This window comes from Nyctibius grandis, chromosome 17, assembly GCF_013368605.1.
Source record: "Nyctibius grandis isolate bNycGra1 chromosome 17, bNycGra1.pri, whole genome shotgun sequence".
NCBI lineage: Eukaryota > Metazoa > Chordata > Aves > Nyctibiiformes > Nyctibiidae > Nyctibius > Nyctibius grandis.
In genome coordinates this window covers 3,403,073-3,421,301 of record NC_090674.1, presented here as the reverse complement: position 1 = coordinate 3,421,301, position 18,229 = coordinate 3,403,073, and the positions used below count along the sequence as shown (strand labels likewise).

Genomic DNA, 18,229 nt, shown 5'->3' with positions numbered 1-18,229 from the left:
TGTGTGAGGAAAACGCATTACGTTGTATTAGGCCAGTCTGGTACCTAACACATCATGGGTCAACACTTGCTCACTTTCAGATGCGCCAGTTCTGAGGGCATGGGGAAGCTGCTGCTTTGTTGTGTTTTTAAGATCCTTCCTTATTCAGAAAGCACTCTGCAAATGGTGCTGCTGTTCTGGTGTATTCTATGTAGTAGTTTTCTTGGGTTGAAACAATCAGAGAGCGCTGCAGATTTAACTAGTCTGCAATGGTATCTCCCAGAATGGAACTGGAGAGACTTTGAAAAAGAAAAAATTATATTCATGCATTAGCATCAGCAGGACAAACTAAAGTCATCAAAGACCAGGCAATAAAGTATTCACAATTTCCATTCACAAATCGGCTTGCTTAGAATTAGGTGGGACAAGTTGAAAGCGTACCCGCACCAGAAACAACCAAAAGCTTTATTCAAAACAGACGTGTCTGTTGGAATGTACCAGGACAAATCATCAGACTGCATTAAACCAGGCAGGCTTGATCCCTAGAACTGGAAAAAAAAAATACACATTCTGTGGGTTTTTATAATATCTTTTGGCCCTCATACTAGCATTTACAGTTCATAAAAATAGTAGGAAAGATGAAACTGGTGTAATGCAACAGGAATATAGCATTTGTTTATTTACTTATTTCTAAAGCACAAATGGCATGAACTGCTCACCACTGCAGTGGCTGTATGACCTCATGTCCTAAAATATCTGCTTGTTGTGCGAAAGGGGTGAAGTCTGGTACAGTAGGTCTAGGGCCGCTTTCTGGGAATAAGTTTCACTAGGCTTATACTGGTGAAGGTCAGCACAGACATTTTCTGTACCAAAGAATAAGCACATGGGTACTTCATATTGCAGGCGTAATCAGTGAGAGTCCTTGTATGTGTTTCTCTTGTGTGTATTTGGAATACTGTCATTTGAGTTGTCTTTCCATTTGCTTTCACTCCAGATTATTTTGCCTTGAGATCACGTTAAGGGTTTTTTACATCCTTAATTTTGTGATCTGTATCAAGAAGTGGTATTTAATTACCACAGTAATAAAGCATTGAGCAGAGAGTATCTGAGCATACCCAAAGGTGGACTTTCTCTATTCTGATAATAAATATAAGATGTAGGAAATGCCTGTTACATACAAAACGAAAGTCTTCTCTGCATACCGCATTTCCAGTAGTTTTGTGTCTTCCTCCCAAGCATGAATATCACGGCATCAGGTTCTCTGAAGTTACTCCACATGTTTAAAATGGTAGAAATATTAAACCATGCGGCCGGACAGGTAGTACTGTTTGTATTGATATGTTTTATTTTCAAATCAAAAGATACAGCATTGCTTTAAAACTAGTACCATTTCTAAGCAGTATTTTAAGCCAGATTAGTTGAGGTTCATATTTATGTAGTAATTACAGGCTGACCTGAAAGCAAGGGACCTTGCGGCAAGGTGTGTGCTAACATACTGCTAGGCTGTTTACCTGTTACTAGACAGACTTTTCCCTTTGTCATTAAGGGTGAGGTTTTCTGTTCAGTCCTAGTCCGGAGTCTGTAGATGGGAGCCCAGGGCCTGCTGGGATGGGGTTTTACACTTGTGCTGTCCTTTTGCCCTTCCCCTGAACTCTTTTCATTTCAGTCATGAGCAAACAGTCAGTGCCTGAACTAACAACCCTGCAATCCTCCAAAGCACGCCTCGCTTACAGTACCAAACAAAGGGAGGCCCGCGTGGGCCGGCCCAAGCCAAGGAATGCAGCTTCGGGGTTCTGCTCCATAAATTTAACCAGCACGACAAAAAGGAGATAATATGAGCCTTCGTGATGATCTGAAAGGGGGAGGTTTGTGTCCCATTGATTGCGGTCTGGCCTATTGCCAGGCCCCGAGCCTGACCGACAGTTGAACCATATCGTTAAGGCGTGTAATACAGCTCTAGTCTTGTACAGCAGCCAATGAGTACATATCCAGAGGGCAAAAGTTTATAAAGAGTTGAGGCTGTCCTGTTTAACCCTCTCACACTGCATGTAATATATACTGCTGCCATTCAGAAATAGTCACGTTGCTATTAAAAATGTAAACCTTCAGCTTTCTTTACTTGGAAAAAATACACGTGTGTCTGATTTCTAATGTGCTGCAGATTTATAAAGTGATCTGAGAAAAATATGTAAAACTGATTTATTTTTTTAAAAAAAAAAAAAAAAAAAAAAATCCAGCCCAATTTTTTTTCAGTACTACTTTATCCATAGTTAGTTATTTTTTGTTCAGAGATGTCTTCTGGGTTGTTCTACAAACTCTTTCATACAGATGGAGCTATTTATTGCCTTGATGTCACCTCATTTAGCATGTGGCTGGTATTTTTATAGATAATTTTTTCACCTAATGTTGCTGTTAACATGTGGAGCACTCTTTATCAGTTTTGTAAGTACAGCCAGTTGATTTGAGTTGTTCTTGCAACTTCTAACTTTAAAAATCAAAACAAACTTTCTGAGTAGCTTTTCGTTAGGTGAAGTTTGTGCTAGAGGGACGTGGCTGTGCCTGTTGCAGCCCTGAATTGTACTAACTGAAAAGTCTATAAAGGAGGGTCTGAAGAGGCAACACATACAGTCATCATAGCTCATTTCATGTAGCTCTTCATGCACACCTTGCAGTTGATGCCCTGGTGCTGGGCAGGGGCCCCTGGCTTGCTTTCTTCCCCAAAGAGGATTTGCTCTCCCAGAAAGGTAGGAGTACAATATGGAAACATTTCTGTTACGCTTAAAGGTGACCATGTTCACGTTTACAACAAATGGGCATTGCTTGGCCAGCACTGATGGGTTTCGATGAGACCGTTATAAATGTCAGCACAGAACTAAGACTAATGCTGCATCTGCTACACTGCCCTGCCTGTCAGCAGACTGTATTCAGAAGTTCTAAGCCCTCGTGCTGTGCCCTGAAGCGGAGTTAATGTTATGGCCCTGGGCACTTTAACCTTCACGAAGCCACGTTCAGCTCGTGTTTTTCAGATAGATGCTTGCAAGAAATCCCTGCTAAGAACCATATCTTTGACATTGAATCAGGTGAATGGGAGCCTTTTTCAACACATTTGTGAGACAGGAAACTTTAAGGTGACAACTCTTGTCATCACTCTGTGATCAGGACAGGAAGAGTCTGGGAGAAACTGGAAACTGAGATGGCAGTGTTGTATTTTGTTAAGTTCTTAAGCTTGATGGTATCAAAGTGCTTGAAAAAGTGTTTGTTTGCTGCACAGCTATTACAGTCAGAGGTGGAGCAAGGGCCAAAGGCTGAACACTGGTTGATGCACAGAGTATGACTGGTGTAACTGCCACGCAGTTGTCTAGCACGCAAGCACATACAGCTTACACAGGTGTGGGATTTGTAATATGGCTGTCATAGAATGTGCCATTTGGGTGAGTACATCTGCTGCTCTGCTGGTTTTAAAGAAGTGATTCTTGAGATGTCTTCATTAAGCTCTTCTCGCTTCTTGTAAACTTGGAGGCTGAAGAGGTTGTATACAATCATAAACCCTATGAATAGTTTTCAATTTTGTTTTGATCTTGTCTACAAAAGAAGGGGGACGGGGAGGAGAAGAGCTTCATCTCTAAGAAGTTGGCAGGAGTAGCCGACGTGATAAACAATTGCCTCTTCAGCATGCTGTAGTTCCCCTAAAAGTATATTGGGTCAGATAAAGGTCTTCAGCATCTGAGCTGGTAGATCCCTCAAAAGAGGAGGGATTTGACTGTAAGTGGGAGGTTTTAACCCTAGGCACCATTTATTTGCATGTTTCTGCCTGAAACTAGCATTTTGGGAACACATTTAACAAGCACAATATATTCCATGCATTTGCTGGAATAAACGGTGCATATAAACTTCCTCAGATATGCAGTCAGCAGGGAGCTGTCTGGCTCATGATTTTACACATTCTTGCATCTAACTGAGACATTCTAATGCCAAATCCAAAACTCGGACTGACTGCACTGCGTGTGCGTTTTTAACACACCTTAAAAGCATCTTTGTCTGAATCAGTGAATGAATTCCATCACAGAGCTGTGCCAGATCTCTGGGTTCAGGCGGCAAGTCTTCCAAAAAATTACCTGCCTGTTGGGAACGGCACCCCCAAAGTCCAACACTGGAAGAAGGCAACTGTACTTACCCTTTGAAACACGGCATTACCGTCTGCCAGTAGAGTCGCAACGGAACATGAAGTCTAGATTGCTATAGGTTTTTCTGAAATTGGGCCCAAGTCATTTAATGTTTTCAGACACCGAGAACTAGCACATAAAAACTAACGCTGTCTGTCCCCTTATGCTCAGTAAATGTAGGGGATGTTCCTGCTTATCACAAGGGTTCAACGTTTGAAACAAAAGTACAAAGTAAGTACATCAGTGAGGAAAGAATCGTGGAAATAGCGGATTTTTAGTATTTTGCAAAGGTGTGATATGAAATACAGACCATACCAGAAATGGCATACATTGGTGTTTATTTGTTATCCTTACGTGGTACGATTGCATCATCTGTAGTTCATTGCTGTGATGGCTGAACTTTGAGGTTAATTTTTAAGGTATGCATTGTTCAGCATTTAATTGATTCTGGTACTTTGGAGTATGCTTTGCACTGTGTGCTCCCATTACGTGTCAGTGAGACAAGTACTATCTTTGTTCTGCATTTTGTGGAAATGATGTACATGGGATGACGATCCTTATGGAAGGCTGCAGGTGCAATTCAGTCTTGAACTCGAGCAACTGTAGCAGGTATTTTAGTTGTTGCCTATTTTATGATAGAAGAGGTAAGGCTATTCCTCCTTTAACTTACCAGATTAAGTCACTTCTTAATGTCTGAAATGCACTAAAGCCTTCTCAGACAAAACACTCCCTGTATTTATGAAGCAGACTTTTTCCAGAGCCAGGAAAGTAACAGGTTTGATATTATTTCTGCAAAATACTAGCAGCAATTGAATTGTTTCATAGGCTTATATTACCTGCCAGTTTTCCTTTGTTTGAACTAAGGTTGTTTTATAATTATTTCAAGGGGATAAAAATTGTTCCCAGGCTGAAAGTCAGTACGCCAAGTTACAGCCCAGAGCAGGCTTTTATCAATAAATTTTATGCAAACCTGAAAAAACAAGTTTACAATGGAAACACTGACAGAATTTGAGCTATACCAGAACCAGTAAGTTACTGCTTTAAATAGGTTGGAATGATGAGGTTGTTAAACTGGAACACCTTTATGAATGCGACACGTTGATGACAGTTGCTGGAAGTTTTGGCAGCAAGAATGGGGTCTAGGTGAAGAAAATTATTAGTAGGGAGTGTGGGGGACAGCCCTGTGGCTGGAGAGATCTCTCTGGAGGGCTTACATGGCTGATACGCACATCAGTGTTTGTCAGCTAGAATGGACGTGGGGTTTTGCTGACAGGCAGGCAGTGCAGCAGGTGAAGGCTCTGTGAAGAGCCTCTTCCATTAGATACTAATTTAAGATGCCAGAATTGCATCTCCTCACACTTGGAGCTGCTGTTTGTGCAGGATTTGGGGGTGTCCTTTTACTCTTCCAATTATGGATCAAAACCTGTGTATGTGCTCAAATTGGGCTTTTTGAACAGATTTGTAGTTGCCAGTGCTGCTCTCTTACCAAGAGGACAGATTAGAAATTCCACAGACAAATATTTTAAATGAAAAGTTGTAGTGATTGCTGTGACAGTCATAGGGTTTTTCCTTGTTGCTTTTTTTTTCTCTCAGGAGAAGTTGCTAAATTTCCTAAAGGTGTTTTATTCTGAATAATAATTCTGTGTGTGATACTGAGGAAACTGAAAGATGTAACAGCAAAACCACACACGCTTCTATTTGTATATAATTTTAGAAATGCAATGTTTTGTTTTCAAAGATATCATTTGTTGATGTACAACATTTGATACCTTCTGATTTTTATTTTTTTAATGTTTTTGTCAACGCAATCTAGGTACGCCTTAAGGAAATTTTTTAGGTCCACAAGACACTCAAAGACAAGTAACAGTTACTGTTCTCAAAAACACTGTGTATTTATGCACCTCAGCAAGAATCACATCTACGTACCTGATGGTGTAAACCTGATAGGGTACCTGATGGGGGTAAACATGTAGTGGAGGAACAAGGGTAAAAGTAATTCCTGTAAAACATCTGATGTCTCTTGTAAAGAGTTTTTTCAGTCTAAGTTGGTAAATAATTATCACCAATAATACCCGAACAACTTCCTTACATCAATGGGTTGGTGACCTGTTTGATTACAAAACTTCTGGCTTAGCACTGGTCAACTGAATCACAAGAATTCTGTGAACTGTTCAGCAAAAGCCAACCAATTAACACTGTTAACTGGTTTTAGTGTGCACACAGTCATCTGAAATGAGATTCTCCAGTTTCAGCTTTGTCTGAATAGTGAAGAACTGGAGTGTGTGCCTCAACCTTCTGACACCATTTCCAATCTCTTTGTGTCTCCATTCAGCAGCACTCTTCCCTGCTGTGACTAGTAGACGTGAGGGCATTTCTGTCTTGTATTGCCTTTGTGTGCTTATTAAAAAAGAATCAGCAAATCTGTTGAGTGCACGTTTAATGTAACACAGATGTGGGCACACCACTGTTCATTCTGCTTTACACATCTTCAGCTTTTTGTATTTCATCAGCGTTGCTTATTATTTACAGAATGTAACTTGAGACAGTAGAACAAATTTTTAGATTAAAAAAAAAAGTCATGTGGAATGTTTTTAGCTGTCCAGACCAAACAGAGCAGTTTGCCAAGGGGCTGATGGACTAAATCAATGCAATTTATGCTAGCTCTAGTGGCACTTAGTTGAAAAGCAGCTGACCTTCTTATCATCAACATGATAATTATCTTTTATCACCCAGATGAACACTTTAGCATGGAGGAGCAGTGAGGACAGGAAGCACTGTACTCTTAAGTACTTCTTCCATTTAAAAACAAAACCAAAACCTAACGCAAACCCACAACTCAGAAATTGCCAAGCCTTTCAGAAATTCATTGTGGTGCCTAGTACTTTGTGGTACTAGTACTTTCTCTCTGAGCTGCTTCTAAGCCAGACCTTAGAAACCAGTGTTCACTGATGTTTTGGTTTCTACAAAACAGGTCTGATTAAAAGGCCCTGTTCCTTCCTCATTTTTGCAGTAGTGCTTGCAATGCTGCAGATACATCTTTTCATGGTACTACAGATTAGAGAAAATAGCACAGTTGAATGTTTATCTAAAAGATAGTTAATGTAAAAACCATTATGCAGTGTTGTTGCTCACTCCTGTATGGATGGTTATCTAACTTTCCTGAATGCATAATAGGAAAGTGTCTAAGTAAGAAGTTATTGATTGGCCAATAGTTCATTAAAAACTGTACATTATGCTTCAGACATTCACTCTTCAAACTTCTCAAGAGAAGCTATAGGTCCTGTAAAGAGGTTTAACAGCCAGTGGGGGCTTCTTGGGTAAGTGAAATTTTGCCATTTTACTGCTTTTGGAAGTTAGGAAGTAGAACAAACAGCAAGATGTGAATTACACTGGTTGGAACCCTTTAGTTTCTCTGGAACTTTGCCTCAATGTTTTGCATTTCATTAAGGCAAACGCATACTTTTGTTTACTACTTTGTAAGAATCTAATAGGTAAAATCAGGCACTTATTTGTTTACCTTTGGTGTAGGTTCAGAACGGTAACAATACTGTCATGGAACTGTACCTGGTACAGATGAATCCTGTTTATATCTAAAAAATCTAAGGGACAGGAGAGGTGACTTGCTCCAGAGCTGTCAGACTTAATAGTGAAGTTCTAACCACTGCATACAGCTGTTATTCAGTGGAGTAATTTTAAGTCACACGTAGGTTGTAGAAGTTATCTGGTTACCTAGTGTTTAGGTTACTCTGATGCAGAGAAATGCTCATGGAAGAACACAGTTTAAGACACTGCACTTTTTGCAAATGAGGAAAACTAAGTACCTTTATGCAGCAAACTGCAGTTTTCATGCTGGCATTTTTTAGCTTGGATGCATAACAGTAATTAACTAATGAACATCTAACCACTCTTCATTTCATCCTCCCTGCTGACAAACTGACTTTCCATCTTAGTATAACCATAGTTCAGCTGAAGTCAACAGCTTTTTGTCTCTCCTGAAGTTCCTCTCGAAGATGATCAGTGATAAGCGCTACTTCTGAGCCACTGTAATGTGTTACCCAGTCAGGGATGTAATAATCTCATTAACAAAATCAGAACTTACCAGATAGTCATAATGTATTAAAAATATAAATTGTCTGATGTCTCTATGCTGTGCTGGAAAGCCAGTTATCTTTGGCTTCTGTACCTTGTTTGCAAAATACATTGTTGATACCAGCCAGAGCAGCAATAGCCAAAACACACTGAGAGACCAGTCTGCCCAGTGGCAGAGCAGCAAAGATGGTATTAAGTCATGAATGACATGTAAGAGATTCTTTCCAGTAACGTTTACTGCAGCCAAGAAGGCAAGGGACAAAAAAAACCCCTCTGTCGCCATTAAAAGGTAAAGGTGTCAAGGACTCGAAGGAAAACAAATTTTAAAAGGGTACATGGGTTTCAAGTCTGGGACAGGACTGCTGAAAGGGAAAGGTAACCAAGAAACAAGGCTCCAGAGAAAACATCTGCAGAAAGCAAAGTTTAGAAGGCAAGTGCTCTTGTGTGCTATTGCCAAACAGCTTAAAAATAAAACACATTGTTACATGGGATTTTTTCCCTGTCTTTTGATCAAAAAGGATAGAAGCAGTTCATTGTACAGGATCCTTACAAAGCATCAAGATGGGAAGTAGAGAGCACCAATCAAAAATGGTGCATTTGGCTTGGAAAATTAGTAACAGCAGTAGCCTGAAAGAGAGAGGAAAAAGCATGCAGCAGGCCCGGAGTGATGCTGGTGGGAAAGGACAGAGAATACAGCGGGGCTAGGCAGCCTGTAACACAATTCTTCAAGGGCAGGGTGTTCTAAAAGCTTAAAGGAATTCAGAATACTATTTTTTGACAAAATACTGCTAAGGGAGGAACCTGGCCTGCAGTTCTTTAGCACTGTGGCCAGTATCAACCTGTGATGTCTGTTAGGCCACACCTGTGTGTCTTTTATTATTGTCGGTTTTTAATAGATACTCAAGAAAGGTAAAGTACGCTAAATCCTACCACAGAACTCTAATTAACCATGGATTTTTCTTTTGTCTTAACTGCATGTGCCTATTTCCATAACCCTTCAATTTTCAAACTATTGACACTGTCCATCAATGTGAGCTCTATCTAGGTTGATGCACTCTTGTTTTCTGGAGAGAGGTGAGAAGAAACAGTCAAAACTCTGCTCATAAGTAGATCCCAAAGTCTTGCAGACAGTATACTCAGTTTAGGTCGCTTTTTCCTACTGTTTTAGCACACTGCTCCCTTAAACTGGGAGACGTTTCTTTGAAATGTAAAACTATATGAATAGACACCATATCTTCCAGTTCAAGTATTGCAGAATCTATATGCTGTATTTGTGAAGACCTTGTATTTTTAAAGGCTTTGTCACACCTCATATTTAAAAATAAATAAAACTTTGTGAGCTGACAGGTTTAAGTGGAAAGAAAAGCGCTGCTGCTGCACTAAGTAATTTTTCTGTGTCTATTTTGCATGTAGGACACAAGCGGAGAGAGTGAGAAAGCCACGCTGCTGTAGAGGACCTCAAGGGCTCTTACCCCGCTACTTAGAAAGTCAAGCAGAAGGACAAGAACAGCTGTTCAAACTGACTGACAACATCCAAGATGAGTTGTAAGTACTGACTTGCACAGTTACTTCAAGTAGTTCTGTTTGCTGCCATTGTATCTTGGTGTCTTTGGGGAAAAGGGACTAAAACCGCTTTACGCGCGTGCACACACATGCACATACATTGTGTTTGTTTCCTCTGGGTACCAATTAGCATGAGCACCTGAAGACTTCCACAGTGGCCTGTCCCTGGCTGTATGCAAACATCACTGCAGGTGCCACAGGGCTCCTCTGGTTCACTTCTTGCCAGCTGCCATTGATCGCACAGCACGTACAGGCTGGGGCAGAACCAGAGCCTTGGTTTGTTGAGTCCTGCTCCTATCGATGTCCCTGGTCCCCTTCTATCATTACAAAAGGTGAAATGTCAGTTAAGTTTCTAAGTAATCATTAGTCCATTTAACACGTATAATACATGTCCAGCCCTCCACATGCATTGATAAATCAAATGCATGTTTTAACCCTGTACACTTCTTCCTCTCTAACATGCATACAGGCAGAACTAGTATCTCTTCCCTTAGCTGTCCCTTATCTTCTATTTCTCACAGCCCAAAGCCTAGGAGCATGGCTAGTGATTCTGTGACAGCAAAATGTGAGCCACCACTGACCTGCCCAGAGTGCACTCTGAGGTGGCTCTAGTTTAGATGTGAGAGAAGCTAACTTGGATGCCTGTGGTACTTGTTATTCCTAAGCTACAGCTGTTAACAGTTAACGACCAAAATAACCTGCAAAACCTTTTTATTTTTTTCTCCAGAAAAGTCAATACTGAATAATTTGCATGGGTAATACACTAGAGGCACATATATGTTTGAAGGCCCTGAATATAGGTTCATGAAAGCAAGGGAAAACAGTGTACAAGTGTTATTAGTGGTCAGGTTTGAGAGTATGCAAAAACCCACATGGAAAGATGAGTGAACGTATGGTAGGATTATCTGTACATTTGTTTCTACAGGAGATGCCAATTTGTTGGATTGGGGTCTTAAGGCATAATTCATTACTTAACCCGCTCTTTACCAGTTACCTGAACGGCTGTTTTCAGTGGCAAGTGTAGGATACTGTGTTTTGCATCTATTGCCCATCAGAGTATCTGCCAAGGCAAAGTAGTTAAAATAGCTGATGGTGAAGCTCATAGAGGGAGGTACCAATTCAGCACGGTGTCATAATGTCACATAGTGTCGATGATCAGGCTCTGAAAGCCACGTGCCCCTCTGGATTCTACCTTCAGTGCCTATAAGGAAGAGCTTGCAATCTGCCACTAGCTTCCAGCCCTGTGATCTTACACTCTCGTTATCCTGTTTTCATCTCATTTAAGGGTCTTTATGCATATACAGTCTGGCTCTTAGGTAGGGAAAATTGAAAGAGAGTGATTTTTGACCAAAAAAATTTGTCACCTTTTTGGAAGTGTACCCCATAAGCAGATCGGTGGGCTTTTGTCATCGAGTCACACTGTTCATTCACTGTGACTTTCACCATTAAAGAACATCATTCAACAAGAAAAGTGTTTCTTGTCATGGAAAATAAGTACAAAATTATGCCTCTGACTTTTATCCTAGGATTTTAATCAGAAACACATTTAAAGACCTGATTATTTGCATATTTTCCTTCAGAGTTAAATCCATAAAAGGGGGTTTAATACCTTGCTCTACTGTTCTAACTAAATGTTTCCACATTTTTTTCCAGTTAGGCTCACTGTTTCACTTCTGGAAAATATTGTGTAATTACTTCCTGATGTTGTTAAAAAACCCACAAATTCTCCAGAGATCTGGTTGCTTCTACTTTGTTCTACTGGATCACGTTTCATTTAATTTTTCATTTTATTAATTTGAGATCTTTTTAATAGTGTAGAAGTATGGGGTTAAAAAAAAAACAAACAAGTAGTATCTTGAAGTAGTATCTTAAAAGGTTAAATACCCACTTTGAGAACTAGATGCAGAGAAGAAAGTAACAGTTGGCAAGAGAAAATGGGTAATGATGCATGACTCAAACTTAGAACACAACGTAGAGCTTGAACTACAAATTAGCTAATGTTTCTGTGCTTCACCATTAAATCACTGTCCTCTGTTTCCATTCCTCAAAATATATACATGATACCAGTAAAAATCTTGTGTGGAAAATTGGATATATAATCTGTTGTTCTTATGGAGAAAATACAAACCTGTAGCCTGATTACCCCGTTGCTTCCACTGAACTTTGTAGTAGCTTTTAGTGCTTCAGTTCTCTCCATGGATGTCCCCCATACAGCGGGCTGTAACACCATACATCAGAAAACAGCTGTTCTGCTTCTGTGGGTATACAAAACCCTCTCAAGTTTCTCAACTTTGCTGTGACAGTTGCTAAGGACAGTGATATAGTATTAGGGGTTGCTGATAATCACCTTTTAATCTCCTTTCCCTGCTGGAAAAGAAGCAAAGAAAGCCAGTGTGCCAGTGAGTTTCCTCTGGTTCCACTTCTAGTGGAAGCCTGACCCGAGTCAAAGCTAGGATCTCTGTAACATACTGTACTTGCTTTTATGTGCCTGTCCTAAGGAACGAGACTATTATTCTGCAGGCTATAATGCTGCTCTATTTTAAAATTAAGTTTTCTATGACACTTCATAAAAAATATCCCTCTCCATCCTGCTTAACTTATTTCAAAGCCAAAACCTTACCCTGAAGTGATTGAACTTGCTAGTTTCAGTAACTGTGTTAACGTTGTCTTTCACCTAGGGTTTTTTTAAGCTGAAATACACATTTTTGTGTTGTTTTGCTTAAAGGAACACAAATTACCCTGTCCTGTAGTTTCATCCAAGGTTAGAGCTGGGCAAAGTACATCACAGGCCTTTTTTGTATTAGAATGGCTGTGCTCTTCCCAGCACTTAAATGAAAATCTAAGTTGTTAACTTGACTAAGTGCTTACGCCTTTCTCAAGTTTATAGAAGCAAGGGCATTTGTTGGCTGACATGGCTAGGAGGCATAGGGCAGGGAAAAGACAAGTTCAGTACAGAATAGCATCTTTCAGAGGACTATTAATAGAAAATTACTGGAATTATTCTTATATACCACAAAAAGAAACAGAGATCTGACCTTGTGAAATATTTCTGGCTATTAAAATTCCATTTATAGCTATGAGTTATTTGGATATAGCTCAGAGTAATTTGTGCGAAGTGTTACTTAAATGGTAGAGCCGACAGTAGTTCTGGAGACGGTAAGCTTTTCTGAACTACCAAAAGCTCTTAGTACTGACAATCTTCATTGATTTCAAAGACAGTGGAGTATTTTGCAGCCTGTATCAGGACAACAGCAGACAGAGGTGTACAATTAACGGTGCAGAAAATAGAAATTTTGAACCTGACAGCACGAGAATCTTAGTTTTACAGATACACTTCTACTGCTGTGGTTGTTGACAGAGCATTATTACTCTATTTAGCATTCTTTCTAAGTTATGATTTCATATTTAATTTTCTGAATTTTTCAGCATTTTAAAAAACCCACTAATGAGGTTCATTTCAGTAGTAAATCAGAAGTGGGGGGAAAGCGTTTGCGTGTGAAATATCCATTTCACTTGCATTCCTTCCTGCTATTTTTTTACACATCAACCTTTTCAGCCATCGTAATTCTCAATATTCTTAACTCACTCTTTTCTACCTCTACTATTCATCACTCAGACTAATCTCTCTGGGGAAACCTGCTTGCTGCTTAACCTTTCACCCCAGTGTTAAACAGCTAATTTCTCTTTTCTAGCTACTGATCCAGGCAGCAGGTTAAACTTGTTTTTTGTTTTTAGAGGCAAGGGAGGTGTGTGGTAAAAGGAAGCACAGTAGGTTTACAATGTGTGGAAAGATAATGCTCTTGTCATAAACGTCTGCGAACCTTTCACTTATCAGCAATGGAACTGAAGTTAGTTACCATTAAACTTCAGTATTAGGACTTGCAGTGTTCCAGTGCAAGGAAATTACTCTTCTTAAGCCTTGTTAAAGGATATTTTTATATGCCCTTTTAATGTCCAAAGCTAGAAGCCAGGCACTTAGCGCTAATATTTGATTTACAGCATGATCTTTTTTAACTGGGTGAGAGGGTACTTCATCAGCTTAATTTTTAGAACAGTTTAAATTAAATACAGATGAATTGCACATGTTATGCTATTAATTTTTCTGGAAGACTTACAAAGGTCACACAAAACAGGTGAAAACATTTGTTAGTTTACTATTTTTAGCTTCAGTTGAGTAACTGTTCTTTTTTTCTTCTTTGCAGCTTCATAGCAGTGGAGAACATAGACAGCTATTGTGTTCTCATTTCATCCAAAGCTGTTTATTTCCTGAAGAGTGGTGATTACACAGACCGCGAGGCCATCTTCCTAGAAGTCAAGTATGATGATCTCTACCACTGCCTTGTTTCCAAAGACCATGGGAACGTGTATATACAGTTGACGAAGAAAGCTGTTAATACAAGTAGTGGTGTAGCAATGCCAGGCCCATCACAACAGAAACCAATGGTAAGGATCCAGCACCCACTGTTTCCTTCATGCAGGGGTTTCTTTTCCCCTTTATGCGTGTACTGGTGCTGAAAGTGCTTGTAGTCATTAGTGTTTGGTTTCCTTTGCTGCATAACAATGAAAACTTTGTTCTGTCAGCAGTGAAAACAGCTGCTGCCTGAAAAGTTTAGGTGACAGTAGAACTTGCTCCCTAAACTTCTGAGAAAAGCTGAAGGAAAAATCTAAAATATTCCTGCAGGCAGAAAAGTTACAGTAGGAAATGTGCATTTACTTGAGAAAGGCTTTTAACTTTACAATGCATACATGAAACTTAAGTACTTTGCTGTCTGTTTACTCTAGTCTTTTCTTCTCCTCCTATACAGAGTATTTTTACTGCAAAGTATCTAAGATTGGAGGAGTGTTTGTCATGCACGTAGAAGTTAATCAGAGCTCTCACTTCTAAAACCCATTACAGGGTTTTTTGCTTCATTACAGTAGTTGCTCAGGGGTCTGTTTTACAGGCAAGTTTACAAGCTCACCCCTGACCCAAGTCAGTTTACATTCCAAACAGACAAACCAGATAAAAGGCAGGAGGAGAAGCAAAGGAAATAACTTCAAATATTGCAAGGTGTTCCTGCTCTCATCCTAAAAGACCCATCTCTGTTTACCTGTCTCTCCCTTTCTCACTTCTTCCTTACTTCAGCCTCAGCACTGAGAAGGAATCTCCACTGAAACATTCCTGTTCCTTACAGGAGACTTCAAAACTAATCCCTTCAGTTAGGGAAGTAAAAAAAATAAGTGTATTCTGCTTTAGACAACAGCAGTACCACATTAAGATAAACCACATTTCTGTTTGCAGGTGAAAGTGAAGTCTGAAGTTCTTGCAGTAAAGCTATCTCAAGAAATAAACTATGCAAAGAGCCTTTATTATGAACAACAGCTTATGTTAAGACTCAGTGAAAATCAAGAACAATTAGAGCTGGACTCTTGAAACCTCTTCCTCACTGCCAGAGAGAACTGCAAGTATCAGTCTGGAGCCGATGGTGTCCCGTACCTAGAGAAAGTAACACATGGGAAGGAAATAGATACGATTGTAGCATTTAGCTAAATGGAATCATTGTGCATAAGAAAACAAGTGAGGTGGGCTTGCCTTTTTTTTTTTAAAAAAAACATTAGTTGTGTAACAAAGATATAGCTGAAATACATTTGGTTCTGGGGTTCTGGGAGAAGCTCTGTATTTTGCTACCATGTATATATGTAAAAGTGTTTCATGTAAATAAGAAAGTACAGACCAGGGTGTTGGTATAAATAGAAGTCTGTTTACTGTGTAAAGAAATTAAAGCAGCTATACTGAGTCTTACTGCACTACCTGAAACTAGCCATTCTCTCTTTTTTTCTTGAGAAAGCTGATTTCCACAGTGCAGGAATGTAGATAAATGTTTAAAAAATAAAATAAAATTAAGAGTTAATTGCAGCTGTTGGAGCACAGACATCTTGTAGTTTGGTGCTTTAACACTGTGATTAGGGTGCATTGTTTGGTTTGTTGGTTTTTTTTGTGTTTTTTTTTTTTTTCTTAAATCACTAGTACAGCTAAATGCACGTACACCTACTGTTCCACTGAAATTTCATCCTAGTTTTCAACAAAAAAAAAAGGCATTTTGTTAAATATTGCAGTGAGGACTCACTAATTCAATTACATTTTCAAAATACTAGAAAAGAAGCAGATTCTGTTCTGCATACAGCACTCAAACCTAGCAAAGTCTGCACCTCTGAAGGCCCCTGCTTCTAAGTTGTTTCTAAAATAGGTCATTGGAAATTGAAATCTTTAACTTCAGTTTTTCCCTTCAGTTGGATCAAGTGTGTAGAGTTGGCTGGTTAGCGTGGAATTCTGCTAGCACTGGAAATGCTGGGGGGAGAGGAAATCACTGCATCATTTGTCTTCATGACAACCTCTTCAAAATTAAACTTTGTGAAATAATAAAATAACAAGCTTTTTCAAATGTTGAACATCAAATCAGTAGTTGTCTCATCAACTTTAACCAAGCTGAAGATTGAGGAATGAGAGTACTTACATACCTTTATTCACAGCAACTAGGAAATCTGCATCCACCACTGCATTTTGCTGTGCAAGGTTGAAGTGTGAATACACAACTTTCCTAAAACTGCTGAGTAAGCTACATTCTAAAAGCGTTGTTTTGTAAACCTTTGACTCAAAGGAAGGAGCTCACTATAGCTATTACTTTCAACTTAGTTTACCTTTTAATACCTTTTAGGCATACGGGAGTATTTTTAAACTGAAGGTTAGAATTAAACCAGTTCTAAACTCCTGTAAAGTAAGAGGCAGAGGATTATTGTCGAGGGAGAAAATGTTGTATCAGTTGATGTGTGTGTATGGTCTGTGACTGGAAATCAAAATCCATAAAGGTCCATTACACAAATGAAACTGATATAACGCACCACTTTTGTATATTTCTCTGTATAATTTTTAAGTAAAATGTAGAATTCAGCAAGTGCATTGGCTCAACAGTGCTTTAACACATCAGTCCTGTTGGACTCTGCTACCAAGACTCCCTGCTTCTCTTCCCTGTAAAATTTTTTTTAATGCAGCAAATATCTAGCTGCTGAAGATGGTAAGTAGATGAGGAAGGAAAATAAAAACTAGTTCACAGCTCTGTGTTGAGAATTCACAGGAGAACGGCTCGAATACATCTGTTTTGTAACAAGCGTATAGGGAGCTGACATACAAACACTTAAAACGCATTTTGATAGTACACCCTTTGAGTTACCTGAATTCAGGGAGCCACAGTAGATAATGCATCTGATTTGTGTGTTTATTTCTTTTGGACTGTGCTTAACCTGTTCTTTTGACTGTTGATAATGATTAAACAGAACATTATTTAAACCTTTAAGAAGTGTACCCACTAGCCTAGACGTGTATGAATACCACGGACCATAACTGGCTTAGGTTATTCCAGTACGTTACGATGCTGTTCCCCTCTTGAGCATGGTGCCTGGAGTTGCTCACTCGTCTATAGACTAGGCCAAGTTTTCTCTAAGGGTACGCACACAGTGCTGGTTACAAGGAGTGAGGTACAGAGATAGCTGAAAGCAGCATATTGCCTCATTTAGCATTCCAAAACAAATTGAATCAGAACTTTTGGTTTTTTTAAAAGCACAAATGATGTTATTTATTGCTGTAACCCAACTATTTTTATATAATTTCAGAACTCTTACTGTGGACTTTCTATTGCTATTGGCACTACTAACATTATTACTCAGTGAATAAATATAACTTTCAGATTCCAGGAGCCATACTCTATAAAAATAGTTTTCAGAGGATGTGAAGAGTACGTGCAAGTCTCCAGCTTTCATTCGAATTCTTAACAACTCAAACACAAGCTGTGAGCAGACAAGACAATGTAATAGTTCCAGTTCCCAAATTCTGTAAAGTTCTTCAGATTCTGAGCCTTACGAAGGCAGTACGCTTACCGTGCTTAGCCTGGTGTCATTGGAGGATGTACTATTGCTGCAGCAGTGAAAACAGATTCAGTCTTCAAATTTCAGAAGCTGGGGAGGAAAAATTCACTGATGAGAGACAGTAACACAGCTTTCTCCCCCTGCCCACTGTCTTTAGCACACAGCCAGTACAAGTCAGGGAATAATGCTTTTTCATGCCTCTTTGCTCAAGTCTTTATAAAAAGCTGTTCACCTTCACACTCTAATGAAGATTAAATAACCCATCAATGATGCAGGTAATAGTTCAAAAACCCTATAACCCATGCAGTGGTATGCTGAGGTAGAAATACTTCAGCCCTTTAGCTTCGATTTTACCTATATTTTGCCGAGAACTGTCCAACTTGTTCTCTGTCTACCTTGACCAACTTTGTTTTCTTGCTGGAGTTGCTACTGAAGAAATGTAAAATAAAGATTATTGGCATAAGAGTTATTTCACCATAATTCTGGAGAAGTGCAATAAATTGATTCCACCCACAGTGTTCATGTGCCCTTGCTTG

General features: G+C 39.4%; 1 protein-coding gene across 7 annotated transcripts in view; it reads left to right on the top strand.

The window, feature by feature from the left end:
* Positions 1-15,591, top strand: part of VPS13D (vacuolar protein sorting 13 homolog D) — a 94,447-nt gene extending 78,856 nt beyond the window's left edge. For all 7 annotated transcript variants that reach the window (XM_068414978.1, XM_068414976.1, XM_068414977.1 and 4 more), the window contains 3 exons: positions 9,645-9,776; positions 13,997-14,237; positions 15,076-15,591. In XM_068414978.1, the coding sequence (XP_068271079.1) occupies positions 9,645-9,776; positions 13,997-14,237; positions 15,076-15,207 (505 nt within the window). In that variant the 3' untranslated portion in view covers positions 15,208-15,591. The remainder of the gene's footprint in view (positions 1-9,644; positions 9,777-13,996; positions 14,238-15,075) is intronic.
* The last annotated feature ends 2,638 nt before the right edge of the window (positions 15,592-18,229 follow it).